Genomic DNA, 25,131 nt, shown 5'->3' on the forward strand with positions numbered 1-25,131 from the left:
AATGATTCAATATAAAACAATTTAATGCAGGTACCGTTAGCCATATTTAAACGTGAAAAAGAAATCGCACGTCGAGTTGAATTCGATGGTCTGTACATAGCTGAAAGTCCCGTAGAAGATGACATAAAGGCACATTGGGATAAAATGGTAATATCGGCCAAAACGTTCCCTGTTAATTATTGGGATAAATTCGTCAAAAAAAAAGTAAGACAAAAGTACAGTGAAACTTATGATTTCGACTACATCAGCAATTTGCTTGGAATGGAAAAGACATCTTTCAGTCAACAAGAAGAAGAAGGTTCTGGCTTGATACACTTGTGAGTTTTCGTATCGTGGAAAATAATTACTTTAGAATTATTTTCATGATCTCATCATATTTGTTTTTTTTTTTTAACAGTATCGTAAATATCGATTGGAGATATCAAGTATGGAAAGCTGGCGTCACTATCACAGATAATGTAAGAAACAGTAAAGATAAATATAATTGTTTTTCGATGAATGTAATGTGTAATATTAAAAAAAGCGTTATTTTTTCTTAGGCATTTCTGTACAGTCTTTGGTACTTCACATTTTCAATTTTGGGAAATTACAATAACTTTTTCTTTGCTGCACATTTACTTGACGTTGTGGTTGGTTTCAAAACATTGAGAACGATCTTACAATCTGTAACGCACAACGGAAAACAATTGGTGCTAACAGTAATGTTATTAACAATCGTAGTCTACATTTATACCGTGATAGCCTTCAATTTCTTTAGAAAATTTTATATTCAAGAGGAGGACGACGAAGTTGATAAGAAATGTCACGACATGTTAACGGTATGAATAATAAAATGTTTATTAAATATTCGTAATAATAAATAAAGAAATTAAAACGATATTATCTTTTTTCAGTGTTTCGTTTTTCATTTGTACAAAGGTGTAAGAGCCGGTGGTGGTATCGGTGACGAAATTGGAGAACCAGATGGTGATGATTATGAAGTTTATCGTATCATGTTTGATATCACATTTTTCTTCTTTGTCATCATTATTCTTCTTGCTATTATCCAAGGTAAATTTCGTGAATGAATATAAACATTTATGCATATTTTAATATCGTAATTTTATATAGGTTTGATCATCGATGCGTTTGGTGAGCTTCGAGACCAACTCGAAAACGTCAAAACGAATATGGAGAGCAATTGCTTCATATGTGGTTTAGGAAAGGAATATTTTGATACGGTACCACACGGATTCGACACTCATGTTCAACAAGAACACAATCTCGCAAATTATATGTAAGATAATTTTCTTCATTCTTTTTTTCTTTTTAGATTATCTCTACAAAACGACAATATCATATTCGTTATATTCCTATACAGGTTCTTCCTGATGCATCTAATCAACAAACCCGATACAGAGTACACGGGTCAAGAAACGTACGTCTGGAATATGTACCAACAAAGATGTTGGGACTTCTTCCCTGTCGGTGATTGCTTCCGTAAACAGAACGAAGCGGTAGAAGAAGAAACTAAAAAGAAATAAATCAGCAATCTTTTTTATGTTACATTTTACATCTGTGACGTGATCGATTCGATCGACATAATTCTACTTTAACAAAGATTTATTGCTTGCAACGTTTCCAAAATAATGTTGACGTTTTAACGAAGGTTTAAGGTTCGATGATACATCCTGGAAACTGCATGCTTTATCATTTAAAAATTTTAAGATCACTTTACATTGAAGTGTGTGTATATATATATCCCCATTCAACGTTTATGTCATATTTCAATTCTGAAATACATTCTGTGTTATATCGTGCGACCTAACACAACACTTAGGAAGTAAAAGTACGTCGAATGTTGATTAAAGTTACACATATTTTTCCAACTTTATAATTGTAGCTACAATACGGTATGTTCGGCGATTTCACGTTTTTTAGATAAGTAAATTTAATCGAAGTATGGGGAGACCTTCGACCAGTACAACGTTAGTATCTACTGATAAACAAAAAAAAGGTATAAGATATAAAAGAACGACTGCACAAATCAACATATTCATAGCGTTATAATTGCCTTCTTCTCTTACGTCGATACCGACCAAAATCGATCCGTGCATAAATCCATTATAATATATTATGATGAGCGTTTGCGATGTGACGCAAGTTAGAATGTAAGTTAGTTGATCGCGTTTAAAGTTTATATCATTAAGTCATAAGTCGTGTATATTTCTTGGAGATATCAAAACTTTTTTGAGAACGATCGATGACTGAAGAACCTATCGTACGGTATGCCCGTAAATGTCAATACATATATATATATAAAAATACATATATATACATATATATATATATTGTACATAAAATTCTACGGCAAGATAAACTCTCGAAGAATAAAGAAAGAATTACTTCTTTATCGCACGTTATTTCTTGTGAGTGTTCGTTTGTTTTTCAACCCGCCAAAACGATGAGAACCCAAAGTAATATACAGGATGATCCATTTATGAAATATCTAAATCCTTAAAGAAGTACTTATGCAAATTTTCTTTTTAAATAAAACAATGAGAAACAATTTTTTAATGTCGATCAATTTTTAAAGCGTTATTTATGTTAAAGAAAAAAAGAAAAAAAAAAAGGAGACATCGTTATCTCGTCGCCATTAACGGCGCAAAAGCAATAGAGAACTGATATACCCCTGATGTATCCCTGATATATAAAGAAGAGAAATATACGTATGCAATGGTAAATGGAGGGAAGGAGGTCGCGCAAGCGCTTCGGTTAGGCGCCGGTTAAAAGACCCGGGGCGAAGATGCACCATGGCATGGGAGTGTCAATGGGCGATCGTCACGGCGGCCAAAATTCAACGATGCAGCCCAGAAATGGAGTTTGCAACAAAATCGAAAATTACATATCCGAGCTGGGACAATGGTATGTATGATTTAACTGTTTTCAATGAATAAAATGGTCAAAAGGTGCAATGATGTCTTCTCACCCTCAAGCCGGTGGTCCGTGCATTAATGGTGAAGGGGTGAGGAGGGATACGCTCAGAGAACGAAAGTGGCGGGTGTTTCACAATTTATATACCGTCGATTTTTCATACTACTCTTCGAACATACGTTTCTTTTTTAAGTCATCATTTCTTTTCTTAATTTATCTTACAAAGGAACTTCTTTATCTCGTATTTGATCGATATTCGATGCAGATTTGTTTTTATTGTGTTATTTCATATCGTTTGTTAATTGATACTCATTGAATAAATCTTTCCTTTTTTTCTTTTTCTTTTTTCTTCGAAATAATTGATGTATTTTATATTTGTAGGGCCGTATGGCGTGCCATAATAATGGGCCAATTTTTATCCCTGGTACTTTTCTTCATGACACTCATTAATCATTACATCAACACAACTTACCAGTTATCATTACCAACAGGTAAGATATTTATAATTCGTACTTTCCTAAGTTTGAAAAAAATGTTCGAATCGTAACGATACCATAGGTGGCTATTCCAATGGTCGTTATTGTTATTTCGATGATTTTCAAGAATCAAGGAAGATTTTTTTCCGAGACAGGACAAAATTTGCCACACTACGCTATGATGTGCCTAGTATACACAACGTGGATGTCCTGTAGGTGTGTTGGAAATGGTCTAATATCTGTTATAAAAGCCCGTGGTTGGAGGTACTTGTTGTTAGCGCTCATCGACGTTGAAGCGTGTACACTTATTACATCGTCGCATCAATTCACCAGCCTCGCAAGTATACAGGTACACCAGTCTCTTACACTGATCATGTTAAAGATTTCAACGATCCAGGACAATGGCTCTCCCTTTCCTCACGGACATCTGTTTGACCGATGTATTAATATCGATGCGCTCGTTATCGGATTAATGGAAAAAAAAAATATATTGAATATTCATATTAAATTAATTTAACTCATTTCAGTTACTCGATTGTGTGGCTATCCCAGTGGCATTAGCACTTTCTTGTTTAGTTCTTGGAGTAAGATACAGGATGGTCCATATCGTTGGTGTTTCCGTCTGTCTGATGGGTGTAGGATGTTTAGTTTGGGCGGGAATTAACAACAATAAAGATCCAGCATCAACTGGTAATTATTATAAAATATAACGTATCCGTTGTACGTAATTTTCTTTTAAAATGAAATTGTATTGACTATATCCTTAATCGTATCAATTAAATCACCGTTATTATATACTAACTTATTATTAATCTTTTTAAAATGCTATTATTTACTTTCATTATCAATTATATGCAAAGGTAAAAATCAATTAGTCGGCGACATGCTTTGTCTCGGCGGTGCCGTTTTGTTCTCGATAACGACGGTACTTCAAGAATTGGCTGTTAAAACGGTCGATATTATTGAGTACTTGGGTATGATTGGTTTCTTTGGCACGATATTGAGTTGTATGCAAATGTAAGTCAATATCATTGTCTCTTCGATTTTTGTTTTTTTCTATCGATACGATGAGTACAATTTTTCATTCATTTTTTAGAGCCGTTCTCGAGAGACTTCAAATCGAATCGTTCCAGTGGGACAATGTACCCGTTATCACGTTCTTAGTGGCTTACTGCATTACGCAATTTGTTTTTTTCTCTCTCGTTCCTGTCGTATTATACGAATCCGGTGCAACGGCATTGCAATTGGCTCTTTTAACTGCGGATTCTTTCAATATTTTATCAGGCATACTGATACATCACTATAAGGTAAAGTAATTAAAACAAATTAAAAAAAAATTTTTTTTAAATATAAAAAAAGGGAATTACAACATCACATTACTCATACGTTAAAATAAAAGTAATTAATAAGTTCAATATGGTTTTTGCACGAATAATGCATGCAGTTAGAAAAGCGAGGTGAACGAAGTTGTTTGCTTTGTTCCAGTTTCACACCTTGTATTTTGTCTCCTACACGCTCACAATGACTGGCATATATATTTATGCTATAAAGAGGACACCGATATCATCGAACTCGCGAAGGCAACACGTCGAGCCTCCTGCTCCAGATTACAGGTAAATTTCAATGTTTACTCATTTTTATACATCTTGTTAATGCACTAAATCGCATATAATAATTTTATTATGTCTAATTTATTTTATTGTTGAGATTAATAATAAATTATTTTAAGTTATTTTACGTTAAAAGATGCGGTGGATTACATTAAGAAATTTTATTAAAAGTTATTATAAAAAAAAAAAAAAAAAAAAAAAAAAAAAAGAAAAAAAAATAATTAATCCTCCGAGCAATAATCAATTAATAATACAATTAGCATTTTTATCGAGAGTTTTAGGTAAGTGAAAATTATTAGGATCTAGAAGAGTAAATAATTAGTTGATAAGAAAGTACGATTGTAATATTTTAGCAAATAATTGACCGAGCATCGATTAAAGTGATATAATTTTAAGACACATGTCGCATGGCGACGTGGGTGAAGTGGAAATGGCAACGAGCTCCGGTATGTCAGCAGTGAGCGGTACTCTTGATATAAGAGCATCCACTCTCGGGAGCGAAAGAGAAACGATGGATGCAATGAGTTTACCCCTCAGTGTCAGTTCCGACACAGCCTTCACATCGTTCTATGGTAGTCAAGCAAATCTAAAGGTAGCGTTTGGATCGATATGACAAAGCAATTCACCTCCACAAAGCATTTGAACCTTGACATTTTTGTAACAAAGATCATTCGCTAATTAATAATGTCAAATTTTTTTTATCTCATATGCATCCTTTGTTACCTTTAAGCCTACTAATGAGTGTATACTTTTAGGCTACTAATGGACTCAGCGGTTCTGCCTGTAATTAATAAGGTACATGGAAACAACTGCCTAGATAAATAGCACGTAAGTCCAAGAGTTACAATTCTTCGTAAAAGAGGTAAAGAAGATATATCTTGAGGATACAATACAAGGATATTCAAAGGAAAAAAAAAAAATGAAAACACGAAAGAATGTTTGTATATCGAAATAATAGTTACGATTGTAATAGTACCGTTTATATTACATTTTTTAGATAGCAGTACATATATATATATATATATATATATATATATATATATATATATATATATATATATATATTCTCCAAAGACCAACCAAAAAAAAAATCACCTTTGGAGGAGTGTCATTACTTTTAAATATTTTCCCTATCACGACGCACGATTTTCTCAAATCATTGACGATCCCATAATGACAATATCGGCAGCACGAGCGATTATGTTCTGTTTGAAACGCTTATGGTCACTGGCCTATGTCAGTAGCTACTTTTTGCATGCTCCTGCCTTTAGAATAGTACGTGAATATAAGGGTATAGAGAAAAAATAGTAGATGACGATAAATGATGTATAATATTATCGACACTGTCACGACGTCGATCAACATTTCTTATCTTACAATTAGTTAGAAAAACGGATACGCAATACGATGATACTTTGCGAGTCATTTTTCTACATTAGTCGTAACTCGGTTGTGCGTATCGATACATATATATATATATATATATACATATGTATATATATATATATGTGTGTGTGTGTGTGTCGAAAAGTATTTCTTGACAATGGGTACAAGTAAACGAAGAGATCAGCCGAGTAAATCTTTTCAGCCAATAAAAGATTTGGTGGTTTCTAATTTTTAGCGTAATTTAAGACTTAAATATTAAGACTATTTAATAAAACACTAATTATTGCCGTTTACACTTAATCACGAGTATATTCTCGAAATTCTTTTTACGAGATTAAAAAGAGGAGTATCATCTCAAAGAGATGTGTGTGCCAAATATCTCGATATTACTTGTTTTATTATTTTTAACGAAAATTTAGGATATTTTTTCTTTCTTTTTTCTTTTTTCTCTTTTTTTTCTTTTTTTTTTTTTTTTTTTTTTTTTTTTTTTTTTTTGTTAAATCCTCACATATACTTCTTTTATTATTGATTCAATTCTTATTACTTGTCGTTTAAATTTTCTCTATATTAATGAAAATTTATAGAAATCAGTATTATTATTTCAAGCGTAGTTTATGTACAGTTAAGTGTTTATAAATTAATATTATATATAATTAATGGATAATATTTCTAAATGCATTATGCATTCGTTATTCGATATAGTTAAACTATCAAAACATTTTGTTACGAGTTCATCGGAAAATCAATAAAGCGAATAAAATGATCAATTAATTTGTAAATTATTTACCAATCCATATTCTTCGTCTTTTCCGTTTAAAATAATTTCATAAAACCAATTAACCTTGTTCTTCTATATCTCGCTTTAAATATTAACAAAATAAAAACAGATTTTCTATTCCACCTACGGTCTGGAGATTAAAAATATAAATTAAAAATATAGATTAAATGAAACGAATAAATGAGACATACGTTCCATGGTGAAAGCTTTATTAAATATAATATGTATAATTCTTAAAATACCAGCTTATGAGAATGAAATTGTAAGAAGGCAAGTGCATTTCCATTCGTTCGAAAGCAAATCGTACCGGTTAATTATAATCCATATGTACATACATACATACTTACATGTAATAGAAAAGAGATTATTCTAATTAGACTGTTTCAACTTCAGACGGATCATAATCCTTAAGACTTTGCAAATATTATCGACCTGTAAATCCTTTAAATACGACTATCGTAATGAAAATTTAATCATTTGATAGAGCCATGTCACGACAATCGGTAGTTCTATCGTTTCTCTTTTGTTTTTTATTCGTTACATTAAACAGCGTAACGTCTAAAGTACTTCCCCCATCGTTATGGGCAAGCTATCCTTCAAAATCAGGTAAATATATTTTTAAAATTTCTCATCTCGAATTCGAAAAGAATTAATTTTTCCTTTATAACTTTTCCTTTATAAACTTTAGTTTATTCGAGATCACTTGGACCACTTGTACCTGGGTATAGTACAATAAACGTACCGTATATGTCCAAATCACCACTTTTTCCTAAATTCGTTGATCCGAAAGCTATGATCTCTAAAAAGACTGATTTATTGAACAATCTTTTTGGTGGAATGGATACGATTCCCTGGACTGCAGATAGCTCTAAGTTGTTACCAAATAGTCCTTTTCAATATTTTACGGCGGACGAACAAAGTGATTCCCCTGAGACGAAAATGAATGACATTGCTCAATTGTACGAAATTTCGAAATCTAAATCTACGCTACCGTCGCAAGAAACTAAGAGAAGCGTGACCTTGTTCACAAACGATCCAAAATCTTCATTGAAAAATACAGTGTCAAATGATAAAACCGAGCTAAAAGATTCTAATTTGTTAAAGAACGATGACAATTCAAATCCCGAGGATAGTCAAACGCCTGAAAAAGAGAGCAATCCTAATGTGATAAAGGAATATCTCCCAGGAATGTTTCCTCCTGTTGCAATGGATCCGTCGATGTTTATCGAAAAAAAATATTCCTTTTTGGACACACTATTTAAAAATCTTCCAACGAGTAGCACTATTCCTAGTTTTACCGAACCAACACCAAAAAGTACCATCGTACCACCTGAATTTTGGATTCCAAACTCTCTGATCGTTAGTCCAACGGAATATAATGAAAAAGTATCGGCGTTCTTGGATAAATTATTCGAGAATTTAACATTAAACAAGACTGAAGCTGAGAATGAAACATCTTCAGTTTCTGGAACAAGAGCAACAAGATCAATCGAAGATGTATCGTCTATCATCGCTGCTAAAGACGCTTTCGTAAATACGATACTATTGCAATTAAGTATTTTAAAGAATGAAATGATCTCGGTTCTAAACGATACGCTGACTTATCAAAAATCTTCAAGCGTACCTTCTCCAATATCAAAGAAACCATTTCTACCAGGTATGTGGATGAAGCCAACAGTGGACGCGATGTTACCTTTGAAACAAAAAATGGCATTTCTTGATCAAATGTTTGACATGTTGCTCGATTTACAAAAGAATGTATCTGCAAATATTCTAGAAACTGTAAAGTCTGAACTGAATGTACAAGGTGATGTTCAATCGTTAAATTTAACTGACGAATCTTTGACAAATACTGACGATAGCTTGTTAAATGAGCTTCTTTTAGATACCATTAAGCAAAGTTTGGCACAAAGTGTTCAATATCCAGCAGCTGCTTCTAAAGATGCTATCAAAAAAGTAGCTCGATCATCGCCAAGCACAACATCATTTTGGGTTGCTTATCCGGAAAGTACTCATACCGTTGCTAAACGACACGTTCCTGAAAATAATTTTCAATATCCCTTACAAAGAGGAAATAAATTTAATTATTCAAACAACAAATTGGATCCAAGCCAATCCGCGGAAATGTTACAGAAATATGACAAGGGAGATACCGATTTTGATTATGTAAGTTCAGCATCTTTTTTTATGTAATATTATTATCATAATAATATTATTATCTATTTAATCAATGGAATTTAAAATATAAACAATATGAGTTTTATAACAAATTCTATGATCGAGAACTTTGTCATACGTTTGATACAAATGAACGTGTCGTATGTCATAGGATATCGATGGGCAAAGAGAGAATATAGAGAAATTTAAAAGATATGTTAAGTGGATGAAATATATTATGAACGAACACAAAGAAGGCAAGCATCATCATCATCATTATTATTATTAAGTTGTTTTAAGAATCTATTAATATTATTATTATTATATCTCGTAATTCGAAATACTAAGTTGAAACTAAAGCTTGTAGATGATATTGATTCTATAAATAAAATTCTTTAAAAACAGTTAAAAGTATAACCGTCAGACTTAACTATTTATTTTATTGTAATAATTATTTATATTTTGTCCGACGATCAATAATATTTATGAAATAATAAAAATGAAAATAGTCATGTTAAAAAAAAAAATATCACATAGATAATTGAATTTTTATTAACAATGAATATTAACTGCAAATGTATGTTGAGTATTAAAGTTTACTTAATTTTTATTATTTCCCTGAAGTAAGTATGCAAGTATTTTTCGTTGCACACTTTTCTTATTTTTTATCGCTCATCACAAACAGCTTGTGTCATAAGAGTAACTTCTGATGACTACATTTTATGACTCTAGGGCATAATAACACACACATAAACGCAATCCTGCATCAAGTGCATTGTTACGTTATTTTGCAATCAGCAATGCATTGCACGCAGGGTAGCGTTAATGTGTTAGGAAGCACCGTGACTTATGACAGATGTTCTGAAGTTCTTATTAATATATAGCTTAATTATAACTTCGTAGAAAATTTTAGAAATATTGGCAGTACTGGTAAGTACACACATAACATATACATAACTCTGCGCATAATTCCTCTATAGAAACTAAAGATAAATCAATCTAAAATATCGCACTAAAAATATGACTGACTGTAGTTTGATCACAAGTTTTTCTGTTTTAAATTTTTCCGTAGCTAAAATACATTCGTGCGCTTTTCACAGCACAATATGAAATACTTAAATATTTATAATCTTATCTAAAGGCAATTTCACTTTTCCTTTTTAATCATTACTTATCATTTCTACAAAATTATCGCATTCACTACTCCGATCTAGTATCGCTATATAAAAGTTTAATAATATAAGTATAATCGATATTTATACTATATTTATTCTATACTTCTTCAAGTATGTGTTTCTTTTTCTATTTTTAACATATACATAAGAAGAGAAACTCCGATTTGTTAAAGTAAATTAGTTCTCAATATTTAATACTTAATAATATACTTCTCACTCTGGCAGGTATATACAATTTTCAACAATATTTATTCTATATATGTTTGAACTATATAGTACTTTTTACTGTACAAAGCTATGACCTTTCTTCAGGAATTTAGACAATTTTTCATTTATTGTCTCTTCATATGCTCAGACTTTATCAGTTTGCATATAAAGACAAACTTCTGAACCTTTTATTATCAAATTGTACAGTATTTTTTTCAAATATTATCACCTATGTTTTACGATACGTTTTATTAACCGTTCAACTTGTCGATCAATTCTTAATACCATATAAATTGATGCTAGTACACTGCATAAAGTTACTAAAAATCCTAAACCTTGAAATATTAACTTTGGTGCAAAAATTTTCCAAACCATTAAGTGTCGGCAGTGAATTGTTGCAGCAAGCATGGAACCAAAAGTCTGAAAAATTTATAATCAAATAAATCAAACAAATCTTACTAATACATAAAATTATTAATGATAACAACTTACTCTGACTCCATGAAACATTATATATTTTCCTGAGACAGAAAATATAGCCCCATGGAACATAGATTCTTGTTCATATAGTACAAGTTCACCTCTTTTCATGTTATCTTCGCAAATCTTATTTCTACATAAATTTGGGAATATGAGGTATAGCGTAAATGGAACAATCACTAATAGAGGTAACATTGCTCCCAATATAATGTGTGATCCAAATGTATTGATCCCTATGTATAAAAATAATGTGTTGTAATATTTAAAGTTGATTGACAGATATAAAATCACATTAAAAATAATTATATAAGATTTACCAATAAGAATTGCCGGTAATAAATTTCCATGAAAATGGCCACCTGTTCCAATAAAAGCAGCATCCCATTGAATTTTAGAAAATGTTGCTTGATGACCAGTTCCATAAAAAAAATATTCTGCTATCAGAAACCAGCAAAGAAGTGTTGAGGTAGGTACATTGACAAGATCAGCTGTTTACAACATAAAAATAATATATTGTGAAATACTAATAGTCACATTAGTATAACTTATCCTTAAATACTTACAGGCACTGGTTGCATGTTTATACCTCTCCATAGCAGATAAGCTCAAAACTGAGATACATGTGATAAACATTAAAAATGTACTGGGAGATAACATATCACCTAACAATAAAGAGTATAACAGTGTAAGAAAAGTGTTCAGTGAAATAAATGCAGCACTGTACACTGTACCCAAACCATAAACAACTGGAGTTTCATCTATATTAGTTTCTTTTCGACATATCGATTCCTTTATTTTTTCAAACAATTGAGGAATTATATTTTCACGTTGATAAATATTAATTGATTCTTTCTTTTTTGGTAATAAGTATACATTAAGTGGCCGATAATAAAGGATAAATATAGAGAGAGAACATATCATATAAACCATGTTTGGTAATGCATTCATTTGCCAAGAAAGAGCAAATTTTACTTTAGATAGTTTTGGAAGCCTTTGTAAAACCCAATAACATCCAATGCAAACACCACTAATCACTGGACAATATTGACCTACAATAATACTAAGTGAAAAACCTGTAAGGTTTCCACAGTTCCGCAACCAAATTCTGACGATTGTAATATACAATGCAAGTACGAATAAAGTGATAACTAATAAAATACGTTCTATATTTTTTGGTATGAAAGAACCAACTTTATTGCTTACAAACATGGAGCAAGTACGATCATGGTGTTCTTCACGACATTGCCAAAAATAATATGATAATCTGATAGAAATACAAGCGAAGAATAGAATGACTATTACAATTGTACTTGAATTTGATCTTGCTGATTGCTTGGAAAATGTCTTCATTCTTTTCTCAATATTTTTTTCTCTTACACTAAAAACAAGTAAGCAAATTAATGTAACAAGTAGAAAAGCTAATACATTATCCTCTTCAACAATATAACTATTAGAAAATAAGCCACAGAAAGTTAATATGAGTATTATTCTATTAAAAAAGGACCATTTATTAAATTTACGGTAGTTATAAAAATTCATAGAAATTACATCCCAATTTGGAATAATTATTAGAAGTAGAAGAAAAATGGAAACTGTTCCAGTGGCAAAAAATATTGTGTTTTTTAAATCTGTAATAATATCTAAAAAGAACAAACTAAGAACTATCATAATAGTTATTACATTTATTAATATGGAGCACTGTAAAAATAGAGTATCAAATATTGCAGTCATACGGTGCTGTGGAATACCACTTACTATCAAATAAGAAAAGAACAAGGTGCAAAACATTAAAAGTAAACCTTTTGACATTAATTTAGAATCAAATTGTACCCAAACTTCTGAACATATGTCTTTAAGTTCATTAAAGTATTGTTTTGAGTTTTCCACAAAAAATTTAAACTCTTCTAAATTATTTATTTTCTTTACTTGAACGGACAGAGATGTATACATATTTTCTAACCTTTGTAATTGAGCTTTAGTAAACAATTTTGTATTAGCAGAATAGACATCTATATAATTTTTTGTTTGAACAATATTCCTCCAAAGACTATGTAATGGATGTAATAATTGATCCAGTGAATCATCTTTTGGATTTATATTTCCTGGTAAAGAATCTAATATTACAGATCCTAAATTAGAAAATGGTACAGGTATTCCAAGAATCGATGCTAATGTAGGAACAAGATCAATTTGATTCACACTTTCAGTGCTCTTAAACAAATTCTGTTGCACAAGGGGAACAGTTGAATATACAAACATAGCAGCCTCTATTTCACTAGGGCTATCTCCACCATGATCTCCACTCTTTGTCATACCATGATCTCCAACAACAAATAATATCATATCTTTATCAAGAAAATCAATAATCTCTTTTATAAGACTATTAGTGTCATTCAATTTCCTAGACATCTCAGGATGATGTGAACCATGTTTATGCCCACAATGATCAATTCCAAGAACGTGTGCTACAAGTAATGACCAGTCATTCTTTTTCATTTCAAAGAAAATTCGATATCTGACATCCCTATCAACGGTATCAAGATCCCATACATTAAATGATGGAGAAGGAAACTGACGTTTAAATTTTCCAGGAAATAAATTGATCCAAGTATCATCACCCATAAAAATAACACCCTTTGTAGCAGTTTGTTCAATAAAATTGTCTTCCCCAATATTTTCAGAAGCAAAATTTGAACCAATATCTATGAATGTAGGTAAAGATCCTGTGGTAAGACCTTGAAGACGTTGCATCGTAGTTGTTGGGGGATCTGCTATGAATTTATATAGACGGGTATACAAAGGCTTTTCTTTCAATAGTTCATGAATTATTGGCAATTTGTTACGATGAAAAGATGTTGCAGAAGTACTGTCATCATACCAAGTAGCAAATTCATATTTTAAAGCATCAACTACAAGGAGCACAACTCTAGCTTTGGGTTTTAGACAGATTGCAGCAGCATACTGTGTATCTTTAAAGATATTTGTTATATTACAATCTTCAAATGTTGTACAAATCTTGCATTCTGCTCGTTCTGGTCTAGATACTCGATTAAGAAGAAAACCACTTGTAAACACTAAAAGTCCGGCTGTCATTAAATAAGACATCCATCCTTGAAATAAAATGTAACCCCATAATTTGGTCATTTTGACAAAATTGCAATTGTGTTTTAATTTTTATTGATATTTATCAGTCTTCAAAGAAATCTGCATAATGTTACATCTATCCATTCATGATAATTTATCAGCCACATTGTTCTTAACACATTGTTTCTAACCACACTGAAACTTAACATATGAGTTTTACTTGAAAAATTTATTACCGATTAACTTAGGAATTTGTATGAATGAACGAATATCGATTTTTGAATTTCACTCCTTTCCGAATCAAAGTATCAGTACAGTACTTTCAATATCATCGCATAACTTTCGATCAGAACTAACAATAATTTATATTTTCATTGTTCCCGATTTTTAAAAACTCATTTTATATTAAGGATACGGACTTAGAAATCATTAGAAACACAAGGATAGGACGCAAACATGCGGGGTGTGTTACAAAACATGGAAGGGGAATAGCGATCCGCCATTGTAAATGAACAATATTGTAAACTGACACAAAGCGATTACCAATAACATATATAAAATATTATAAAATATCTTAATATATTAATTTTATAGTGAAAATATTCGAAAATATAAGATCTGATTGATTAATAGCTCGATCGTTTCTTGAAATTAATAAATGATAAAAATTGATGTGTTACTCATCTTGGCAATTAATAAAAATAATCGAAAGAATTAATAATAAAATTAGAAATTTTTTTGAATATCATAACAATTAATTTTGTATATAATTTGTTCAAAGGAAAAGATTATAATTATTTCATATCAATTCATTAATAAATATGAAAAATGTAATTATAAATTATTTTAAATCAGGCGCGCAAATCGTTCGAGTACAATGCCTCATTATTATTTTATCTTCTAGTTTTCCATAGTAATATCGTATTTTTTAAGAAGTCTATCATATAAGAATATCAACGCAAAACGTTTTTGAATAAAAACGAAACTTCAAAAATACGATTTCTTTATATATATATATATATACATATATTGGTTTTATATATATATATATATACATAACCAAGAAAATTAATTCTTTTTCATTTCCATAATTGGAGATTCTTATTATTCTATCCAGCAACGGGATTGGTGGAGATTATATTGTACACTCTCCAAATCAGTAATGCCAATGACAACACTGAGATATCGAATAATAGTATTTATGATACATCATATATTAAATAGGTTTATTAAGTTTCTTACAGTTTGCTATATTATACAGGACGTCTTTTTATTGGTCGCGATCAGTGAACAAGCGGTTTCATTTTCAATGTCTATAACCAATTAAATTATTTGAGGAAGGAGTGAATGGATTGATCATATTGTACATACATGGATATAATAATTTATACTATGTTAGGGACCTCGCAGGGACAATTTCACTTTTAGTAGAAACTTTCCGATTGTACTGATTGGTAAAATTGATACTAAATTAGGTCAATGGGATTTTTCGTTGAGTCGAATTAGAGAGTTAGAGACTCTTTGATTTTATTCTTATTTATCGTATTACTCAAGTCATTGTGTTTTGTCTAAAAATATTTTATAAACTTGAATCTTCGTTACGTTACAATTTAAGTTTGAAAAATTGAAATTTTATTATAAGTGTTATACTAAAATGCTGCAATTATTTTCTACCATATTTTGCCACAACACCGATTGATGCATACGGTATGATGATTAGTGACCTGTTAATAGCGTTAAAATAAATATTTTTGATATCTTACATGGCATTGATTAGATGAATTATATTGATTAGATGAAGTCGATTCCTTCGATTGCTGAACATAATACTCGATCTGCCAGATACAGCATGGCTGAAAGACTTGGTTTAGGTCCTGAAGTTCGGGAATTGAAATTAGGACCTTCTTTTACTAATAATAAATCGACAGCATTCCATACACTTAAATGTAAGTTTCCATCTGTTTGTTTTATCTTCCATATCTCTTTCTCTTTCTCTCTTTCTCTTTCTTTCTCTCTCTCTCTCTCTCTCTCTCTCTCTCTCTCTCACTCTCTCTCTCTCTCTCTCTTTCACCTCTTTCTCTTTCCTTCTCTCTCCTTCTCTCTGTTGCTTTTATATAATACTCCTTATATTTATGCTAATCTTTTTCCATTTTTAAGATGATTTTAAACCAGCAAGTGTAGATGTGTCTAAAATGGCCAGAGTAGATGTTGGAGCAAATAATACTATGACCGTTACTGTTCCACATTTAGATGGAGCAGGTATTCCTCATACAGTGTTCAAGGGTTCTCAGAGGCCTTACCATAAAGAATGTGTTCTTATAATTGATAGAATAACAGGAGAAATAACTTTAGAAAAGTTATCTGCAAATGTTCAAGTTAAAAAGACTCGGTATGACTGTATTATATTAATCTTTAATTCAATAAGATCATTGTCATAAATCCTGTGTCTTTTAGAACAGAACCAAAGTCTCAAGTACATTTGGGAACTTCTACGACAAATAGTATTAATAGACCTATTACACCTGTGGAAACTAAGAAAAGTCCAACTCATGGTAGGCCGACTAACAAGGCAAAAATTGTAAACCGTAAAAAAAGAGATCCAGTAGTTCAATTGCATTCAAAGCAAAGTAGTCCTGTTCAAATATCACCATATCATGGGAAAAGTCCACCAAATTCAATATCTGATAGGTATTAATTAATTATTATAATATTATTTATAATTATTATAAAATCATTAATTTCTTTTGTTATATCAATATTTAATAATTTTCATTAAAAAAAAAATTAAACGCTTATTCTTAAATTATGAAAATATTAATTTTAAATTTATGCTCTTATACAGTTTACCAATGCAATCATCGACAGCACAATCAACTTTGGCTAGTCTTCCAATGATTAGTTCAGAAAATGATGATTTCCCTATGATATCACCGATGTCATCATTCGTAGCATCCCAATCTACGAATTTAACCAGAATGTCTCCTATAATGAACACTCGACCTCCTGTACAAGCTCCAGCTGCTGCAGATAGTGATGAAGAAGCTCTTAGCGATTCAAGTTCAGGAAGTTCAAGTTCGGATAGTTCTGATAGTGATTCTGATACAGGAAATGTTCCAGTACCAACAGCGACTAATGGTATGTATTAATACAACATTAATCTCTTTTGTATCATTAATTATATTTAATTCTTTAATATAAAATCATGCTATTAGGTCATTCTAACGGTACGACTTTATCACCGACGTCGCTAATGCCAAATAACTTACTAAACGAGGATTTACAGCTGTCAGAATCAGAATCTGACAGTGATTAATAAAGATTTTTTAAAACGGTAAAAGTAATAAAAATGTGGTCTCTATGATAGATATGCATGAGGTAAGAATATTAATATTCATTATTTATAATGCAATATGTTTGATTGTTATTAGAATTTTTCTTAGAGAAAATGTTCTAATAATATTAATTGTAATTTTTATACCTGTGTGTAAATTTCAGAAATATCTTATTGTGAGATTACGTGTTATTGTGTATTTTCTAATCAATGACATATATTTGCAAAAAAAAAAAAAGGAACAAATGGAAATATTATATTGTTCGATTCAGAAATCAACAGCCATTAATATATGTTTGAAAATGAATTAAATTTGATTGTATATAAAAGATATACCATCCTATAAATATAATGGAATAATGAATATTATATGTTCAACGAACAATTTCATTTAATAATACTTGAAAAGAAATATCAGATTTTATTTCATGCAAGGTCTTGAATTGATGCTGTAATATGGATTGATTCTAATATAATGCAAAAATAGAAGAAAGTACTCATTATGAAATATTTATGTTTAATGGATATAATATACTAATTTATTAATATTCTGTTTTAAGCAAATTCTGTATGTAAATTAAGAAATGATACCATAGATACAATAAAAAAGCTACTTTTAAATTATATAAAGGGCATTATCTATATGAAAGATGTATTTGCATAAAAAGGATAGTTAGGTTGTAAAAATGTTAAGTGACTAATATTATTTAAATACATAATCTTAAATACCATGATCTAATAGAAATTTCATTCATCTATGCATAGTTGAAATAAAAACTTGCTATAATTAAATTGTCTATAGATCATTTAAATCAAGTATTCCTATTTGATCTATTTCCATTATAGCATTTAATTTTTTCTAATGGAACATTAATCAGCAACAATATAGATACTTTTCTTTCTAATATTTTCCATTTAATCTGATAATAACTTATTGGCAAAGATAATTTTTAAATTATCTAGTACTAAGGGTCATTGTAAAATCGAATAAAGATTAAAACTTTGATACTTTGGGCTAGTTTTATTAATTCAATTAACAACGCGTTTATAATACTCTTCGTCTCTTCCTCTTATTTATAATTATATAATTTTAATGAACCGTTATTGTTTTCTTTAGACCCGTCGTCAACATCTTAACATAACTCACCCACGTTCACGGACACGCACACTATAGAAGCACGCAGGATCATCACGATTATTATCGTAAATCGTCACAGTCCTTATCGTCGTCGTATCGTCATTATCATCGCTATCATAATCATAATCGTCATCAGTTTACCATCACCGTTTCGTAATCATCGCGTAATTTTTATTTATCACCATCACCAATCATTATCATCGTAACAGTCATCGTTAGATTATCACTCAACGCACCTAGTATTTAAACTGGATATGGCAGCTACAACTTATAAGAAGTGTATTACAAAATCACTTAACGAATCGTTCTCATCGCGCGCTCCGACGATAATTATTAGTACTTTTTTTTTTTTTTTCTTCGTTTTAATTCTTTTAATTTTCTTTGTTGCTCTTCTTTTGTGTCTCCATGCACGCAAAACACTATCATTCCGACGGGCTAATAAGTAAATCTAACTTTTCTTGTTTTCTCTCTTCTTGCTCTTTTTCCCATTCTTTTCTCTCTCACGCGACGATCTATCTCGTCTTAAATACTCATATACGATCTTACGGGATCTGTTTCGTTAAACACCTTCGACAGTTTCTCGTGCGTCGACTTAAAATGTTAAAGATTAAAACTTTCCCCTTTCGTCTTTTCCTTTTTTCTTCCTAAACAATACCGAAGTACCTGAGAGGATCGGATTTCGACTTTTATTTAATACCATGATCTATTGAATCTTTTTTAAAAATTATATATAATATTATGTATTATAATGCAAGTGTCTTTCTCTCTCTCTCTCTCTCTCTCTCTCTCTTAGAAACTGCTACGTACGCCAGTTATATATATATATGTGTCTCTATATATAGGAAGAACGTAGGAAAACGAGCGTATGTGCGTATATTTTTTCGAGATCATAAAACGGTCACGAGTATTTACGTCGAACGCGTTCGAAACAGAGCCGTATGATTTTTGTATTCACCGTTAAATCGTTCATTTCATTTCTTTTTTTTTTTTTTTTTTTTTTTTTTTTTTTTTTTTTTTTTTTTTTACCATATTCCTTCCTAACTTTATCTTTTAATTATGACGCTCTTCGTTGTCGCGGATAACGAGATACCGCGCGTTTTCGCCACTTCGTCATCGATTTTTTTCACATGTATTTATGTATATATGTATGTATGTATGTATGTATGTATGTATGTATAGCGGATCATGAATTTCCTATTATCTCTCCTAGTACTTCGTATTAATTAGTTTACACAATTCATTTAATCACTTGCAATTGAATTCACCTATAAATCTTTTAAATCCTTGTTAACACTTGTCTCGTGAAACGCATATATTTTTGTCTGTCTGTCTGTCTGTCTGTCTGCTTTGTATGTGTGTATGTGTGTTTGTTTAGGAAATCGATGGAAGTATATGAACGTGTTATTTTCTTTTAGTACACGTGTGTCCTTGTGTGTGAGTGTGTGTGTATGTGTGTCTGTATGTCTGTTTTGTTGTGTATATGTGAGAGAGAGAAAGGGGAGAGAGAGAGCGTGTCAGCAGCGTGTTAATTTTTTTGTAATTATTATTTTCACGTAGCTTGTAGTGACTATCTATTTTATTAGAGTTTACGTTTTATAAATATCTTATAATAAGACGCGCCTTGTTCGCTTCACATCCTTCGATCGTGCGCTTTTTGTACGAGGGTGTTAACAAGAGAACCGAGAAATACATCTTGCGATCGATGTGTGTGTGCGTCTACGTGGGTCGCCTACCTTCGTTATTTTTTATTTGATTTTGCGAGAGTGAAACGATCGGTAGTTGTAGCATCGGCAAGCGATTCAATGGATACGAATGAAGCGTACAAGAGGGCTAAACGGGGAGGACGAATATCGAACGAACGAACGAGCGGAAGTGGATTGTTCGTCGTGTCTGCAGGGTTTGAAAAGGATGGAAAATAGGAATCAGAAGGGGGGGGGGACGACGGGGGATGGTAAGGGGTGGCTAGAAAAAGCTCGAACGTCGCGGATGGAAAAAGTGAGCGGGATGCGAAAGGAAAGAAGCTGCCACGCGCTTTTATTTTTTATTCGTTCTGTCTTCGTGAATACTTCTTTTTTTTTTTCTTCTTTTCTTCTTTCTTCTTCTTTTTCTTTTTTTTTTTTTCTGGCGAAAGAGGCCTATACGAGTTTAAGATATTGGAAATAGATACTAGAGGAAACCGATCAAGTTTAATCGATCTACTGCTTAAACACTATTTGGTAAAACGATTGACGGCTCGAGGAGAACCGTCTTCGGTCGATTTTTCTTCTCTTATACGTTTCTTTTTTTTTTCTTCTTTTTCTACTTCTTCTTCTTCTTCTTCTTCTTCTTCTTCTTCGTCTTCTTTTTCTTCTTCTTCATCGTTTTGCTGTCTTCTTTTTTTTTCTTTTTTTTTTTAAGGATTGTACGAACGAAACGCTTATTTTATTACGTCGTAGACGAAATACTCGTATTTTTTCTGTCGGGATGCGTTCCTCTTTTTTCTCAATTTCTCTTTCTTTTTCTTCTTCTTCTTCTTCTTCTTTTTCTTTATTCGTTAATGATTATCTTAGAGAAAAGGAAGATAGCAACAGTCAGCAGATATGAGCCGGCCAAATCGATCAAGATAGATATATTAATAGTTTGTTTCGTTTGTTAATCTCATGGGCCGATACATTTTCTTTTGTTCATCTTGAAATAGTATTCTGTGCTCTCTTTTTTGTAGTCTTTGGTACCCGTAGAGAGGTTCTTCGTTTTATAAGTTCGTCTTTTCCGCATCGACGCCGTGCGAGAAATTTATGAAAATCTTGTGAGACAGAGAAAGAGAAAGGAGTTAAACGGAATGAGAGAGAGAGAGAGAGAAAAAAAGAGAGAGAGAGAGCGAAAGGTTGATCGGAGGTTGAGAAAGGACAGAGAGAAAGAGGGAAAGGATAAATAGGTAAAAGATAGAAGAGATGGTGAGGAGTCACGTTAGTTCTAAAGGAGAACTAATTCGATAATTTTAATTTAGCGAGTTTGCGCATAGATAGGCTTTTCCTCGCGAAGATATTGAAGGAATACGTTGAAGGGTTCGGGTGCTCGCGAGGAATCGAGTTTCGGATCGAACGAATTCGTCGATGTAAGTTTGAAGATCGGAGATCTGATAAATATCGCCATCGTCCAATAGACAATGATCGAGAAGTGACTCGTTTGCGCGAAAACTCTTCCACTGAGCGTGGAAAATGTCTCGACGTGACAAAGCCATCGATCGGGACGTTCTCTATTTTCTTTTGATCGCTGCTTTCATTTCTTTCTTTCTTTTTTAATATATTCTACCTCTAACCTCCGATAAAAGAGTACCGTCGAATGTCGAGCGACGCTCATATTTGAACACTTCACAAGGACACGGCGATAGTTATAAATTTGTGGATATCGTTCGACTCGTCGACGATTAATTGCCGTCGCTTTCACCGTTGCTCCCTTCGACTTTCAACAACTCGCTCGAGAACGTTCGATCGCGATCTCGATCACGTTATCACGTTATTATTTTTATCATTGCTTCATTCTCGAGGAGCCATTGCAATCTGCGTTGACTATCTGTCGAGATGGCGAGGTCCTCTGTCAGTAGACCCAAGAAACCGGCACCCATTGTGGCGTCGTATGAACTCGTTCGATTGCTGCCTCCAATTGGGCGATCGTCTCCTCGATGTCGTTGTTCACGATGGTCAGGTCGAAGAAATGTCCGTACGCTTGCTTCAACATGTCGGATTCTTTCGCCAACCGTTCCAGGCTACCGTCGTACTACAAATTATACAGGACAATCCGATTAATGTTTGACCTATTTCTTAGAGTCACATCCGATCGACGAGAATCGATAATTTATCGGCACTTACGTCGGTGATGTTTTGAAGTACTGGAGCTGCAATGAAGACAACGTACGGAGCGAACTCGGCTGTACGTAGGACTTTCAATGCTTGCGGTTCTACATCCAATATCGCCATTCTCCCTTCTTCATGAATCTTTCGAATAGTTTCCAGTTTCGTTCCGTACATGGCATCCTCGTGTGTTCCTAAATATTTGGATAAACCATCGATTACATTCAAGCGAACTTAGTAATAGAATTTTCAATGGAAATAGTCTAATACACACCATATTCGAGATATTCATTAGCAGCGATGTCAGCCATCATCTCGTCGTGCGACACGAAATAATAATTACGTCCATTTTCTTCGTCAGTTCGTGGAGGCCTCGTTGTATCTAAATGAGTAAAATAAAAAAGGATTTTATTCATTATTTCCTGTCGAGATTCGATCGTTTTTAAAATATACTCACGCGGAATAGGATAGGCATATTTATCGGGATGCTTCGCAATAATCGTATTCTTGATGTGTCGACGACCAACACCGTGTGCTCCCAGTAGAACCAGAGTCTTGCGTTGGAAGGCAGGATCTGTAAAAAAAAAAATATATATATATATATACATATATAATGTAATTATAATTTTTCTTTGTTATTATTGTTAAATTTGTAATATTAATAATAATTAATACTCACAGGGAAGTTTAACGACTTCCTCGTAGGTGACCAGGTCCAGCTGATCGAAGACTGCATTATGTTTCGCAAGATACTTGTCCTTGTATTGCTTCTTCTTCCGTCCGAATATCGAGCAATTCACTGTAAAACAAAGATTAACGTCAGAATTCGTAAAAGTAACGAATAACAGCGTGACGATTGTATACAATTTAATAAATTTAACAGTGTATCTATTTCATTCGATATGTGTAAATTTTATAAATTCAGCCAGTATATATTTTCTTTAATTTGTAAAAGCAACAAGTCAAGCTAATTCAATGGTAAACTCTAAAAAAATCATTACTGTGATGATGATAATAATAATAATAATAATAATAATAATAATAATAATAATAATAATAATAATAATAATGATAATAATAATAATAATAATAATAATAATAATAATAATAATAATAATAACAATAATAATAATAATAATAACAATAATAATAATAATAATTCTGCAGAGAGTACTGTCATAAAATACTGGTACAGCGGAACTCGTGCAACTAAATACTTTGCGAGCATTTGAAGATCTTTAAAAGCATACAATCGCTGCTTTTTTTTTTTAGAGCCAAGTGTAATAGATTATATAGTGTCATATTTATTAATTTTGCTTTTGTTAAAGGAGAAGCTTCCTCAGAGCCTTATTTGGGCAGCTTGCTTGTTCGATATCGTCGATGTCGAATGAACGAAGGCAGAAACGTTGACCACGCTAGTCTTTTCTGATTAACGTAAAGGGAAAAATGTTTCTACAATAAAGGATACGACAAAGGTACAATTTTCTTGATTCTTTCGATTGATTTAAATCCTAATGAATTCATTTCGAGTTATCTTCTAAATGAGATCATCAATTCTTTCGATATAAACGAAAACTTAATCTCGATCCATAGAGAGAAAAAGTAAATTATTTAGGTATACAGTTGAAAAGAAACCATAATTAAAATAAGAAATGGGAATTTTCATTGAAAGAGGGATGTTATGGCAGGTTGTAATATAGAATATCAAGGACGATGTATTGGGTCGATCTCTCTTTTCATGTGTTAAGTTTTTAAAAGAAATGTCACAATCGTGTATATTTGTAGACGATGTACGCTTGTCTGTTTGCTTCTTAGCGAGAAAAAGGAATCGTGCTATATAAGCGTTAAGTGAAGTACGTGACATGATTTGCTTAGGTACGGCATGCATTCCTTAAAGAAGACTATACGTCCAACGGTTCAAGGATTTCGATGGTTTTTTAATATGTTGAAAAGTAACCGATCATACTTCGATTTTATTTCAACGAATTAAAATATCATCGATAGTATACAATCCATTGGTAATATCGTTTCCTTTTTCAATTTTCGTGCGTCACGATAGAGAAAGAAAAAGAGAGAAAGAGAGACGGGGGGAGGGAAGGATTGGGGAAGAAAAAGAGAGAAATATCAGCAAAGTGTTTCTGCATTGATTAAGGCATGACGGTCAGAAGCTTTTCGTGTAATTCGTTTTTTTCCCTTCAAAATCTGGAGGAAAAAAAAAAAAAAAAAAAAAAAAAAAAAAAGAAAAAAAAAAGAAGAAAAAAAAAAGAAAATGTGTCAGAGAGATGAATTAATAAAAAGTATGTATTATATTAGTATATTTTATCAATTATTCCTCTTCCTGCGGGCGTAAAAATGATTAACTTAGGCATACGCTGAAATGGATATGTTAATAAAACTGGAACGACGCTTTCAGATCGGACGAATGATAATATGTAAGTGGTATCGAATGGAGTGTATAGTATTATGCGAATACAAAGATTGTGATTTTATAACGAAGCCCATCTTCGATCGTTCATATCGCTGTGTCTATTTCTGCAATCCCGAAGAATCAACAACGCGTGTGTTG

The 25,131-nt window shown here is 31.9% G+C and overlaps 6 protein-coding genes across 40 annotated transcripts in view; 4 read left to right on the forward strand and 2 right to left on the reverse strand.

The window, feature by feature from the left end:
• The window catches only part of LOC124946996 (ryanodine receptor), a 33,622-nt gene extending 31,220 nt beyond the window's left edge, over positions 1-2,402 (forward strand). For all 12 annotated transcript variants that reach the window (XM_047488529.1, XM_047488534.1, XM_047488530.1 and 9 more), the window contains 6 exons: positions 31-317; positions 398-458; positions 540-818; positions 894-1,050; positions 1,111-1,276; positions 1,361-2,402. In XM_047488529.1, the coding sequence (XP_047344485.1) occupies positions 31-317; positions 398-458; positions 540-818; positions 894-1,050; positions 1,111-1,276; positions 1,361-1,523 (1,113 nt within the window). In that variant the 3' untranslated portion in view covers positions 1,524-2,402. The remainder of the gene's footprint in view (positions 1-30; positions 318-397; positions 459-539; positions 819-893; positions 1,051-1,110; positions 1,277-1,360) is intronic.
• A 291-nt stretch (positions 2,403-2,693) lies between these two features.
• LOC124946999 (solute carrier family 35 member F2-like) lies at positions 2,694-6,874 on the forward strand. Of its 5 annotated transcripts, none has more exons than XM_047488545.1 (9): positions 2,694-2,904; positions 3,295-3,404; positions 3,545-3,738; positions 3,917-4,079; positions 4,250-4,406; positions 4,486-4,696; positions 4,875-5,002; positions 5,396-5,591; positions 5,755-6,874. In XM_047488545.1, the coding sequence occupies exons 1-9, from the start codon at positions 2,786-2,788 to the stop codon at positions 5,788-5,790; spliced, it is 1,314 nt and encodes a 437-aa protein (XP_047344501.1). In that variant the 5' UTR covers positions 2,694-2,785; the 3' UTR covers positions 5,791-6,874. The 5 variants fall into 5 exon arrangements, with proteins under 5 accessions (XP_047344501.1, XP_047344502.1, XP_047344503.1 ...); XM_047488546.1 differs by having other exon boundaries at positions 4,941-5,002; XM_047488547.1 differs by having other exon boundaries at positions 2,694-3,404; positions 3,472-3,738.
• A 671-nt stretch (positions 6,875-7,545) lies between these two features.
• Positions 7,546-10,375, forward strand: LOC124946998. The gene is made up of 3 exons (XM_047488543.1): positions 7,546-7,769; positions 7,852-9,329; positions 9,493-10,375. The coding sequence occupies exons 1-3, from the start codon at positions 7,652-7,654 to the stop codon at positions 9,607-9,609; spliced, it is 1,713 nt and encodes a 570-aa protein (XP_047344499.1). The 5' UTR covers positions 7,546-7,651; the 3' UTR covers positions 9,610-10,375.
• LOC124946997 (GPI ethanolamine phosphate transferase 3) lies at positions 9,850-14,795 on the reverse strand. The gene is made up of 4 exons (XM_047488542.1): positions 11,746-14,795; positions 11,500-11,670; positions 11,195-11,415; positions 9,850-11,122 (listed from the first exon to the last, which is right to left on the reverse strand). The coding sequence occupies exons 1-4, from the start codon at positions 14,324-14,326 to the stop codon at positions 10,928-10,930; spliced, it is 3,168 nt and encodes a 1,055-aa protein (XP_047344498.1). The 5' UTR covers positions 14,327-14,795; the 3' UTR covers positions 9,850-10,927.
• Positions 14,796-15,546: 751 nt separating this feature from the next.
• Positions 15,547-25,061, forward strand: LOC124946903 (ell-associated factor Eaf). Of its 3 annotated transcripts, XR_007100231.1 has the most exons (7): positions 15,554-15,973; positions 16,062-16,212; positions 16,424-16,655; positions 16,721-16,954; positions 17,109-17,401; positions 17,479-17,641; positions 17,762-18,284. XR_007100231.1 is itself a non-coding variant. In XM_047488321.1 (6 exons), exons 1-6 carry the CDS (start codon positions 15,965-15,967, stop codon positions 23,992-23,994), a joined length of 1,020 nt encoding a protein of 339 aa, XP_047344277.1. In that variant the 5' UTR covers positions 15,547-15,964; the 3' UTR covers positions 23,995-25,061. The 3 variants fall into 3 exon arrangements, 2 of the variants coding, with proteins under 2 accessions (XP_047344277.1, XP_047344276.1); XM_047488321.1 differs by lacking the exons at positions 17,479-17,641; positions 17,762-18,284 and adding an exon at positions 23,894-25,061 and having other exon boundaries at positions 15,547-15,973; XM_047488320.1 differs by having other exon boundaries at positions 15,553-15,973; positions 17,479-18,284.
• LOC124946897 (peripheral plasma membrane protein CASK) overlaps positions 18,604-25,131 on the reverse strand; it is a 127,427-nt gene continuing 120,899 nt past the window's right edge. For all 18 annotated transcript variants that reach the window (XM_047488289.1, XM_047488291.1, XM_047488292.1 and 15 more), the window contains 5 exons: positions 23,245-23,364; positions 23,023-23,139; positions 22,840-22,947; positions 22,584-22,759; positions 18,604-22,491 (listed from right to left, as the gene is read on the reverse strand). In XM_047488289.1, coding sequence (XP_047344245.1) covers positions 22,312-22,491; positions 22,584-22,759; positions 22,840-22,947; positions 23,023-23,139; positions 23,245-23,364 — 701 coding nt within the window. In that variant the 3' untranslated portion in view covers positions 18,604-22,311. The remainder of the gene's footprint in view (positions 22,492-22,583; positions 22,760-22,839; positions 22,948-23,022; positions 23,140-23,244; positions 23,365-25,131) is intronic.

The sequence above is a fragment of the Vespa velutina genome, chromosome 2 (assembly GCF_912470025.1).
Source record: "Vespa velutina chromosome 2, iVesVel2.1, whole genome shotgun sequence".
Taxonomy (NCBI): domain Eukaryota; kingdom Metazoa; phylum Arthropoda; class Insecta; order Hymenoptera; family Vespidae; genus Vespa; species Vespa velutina.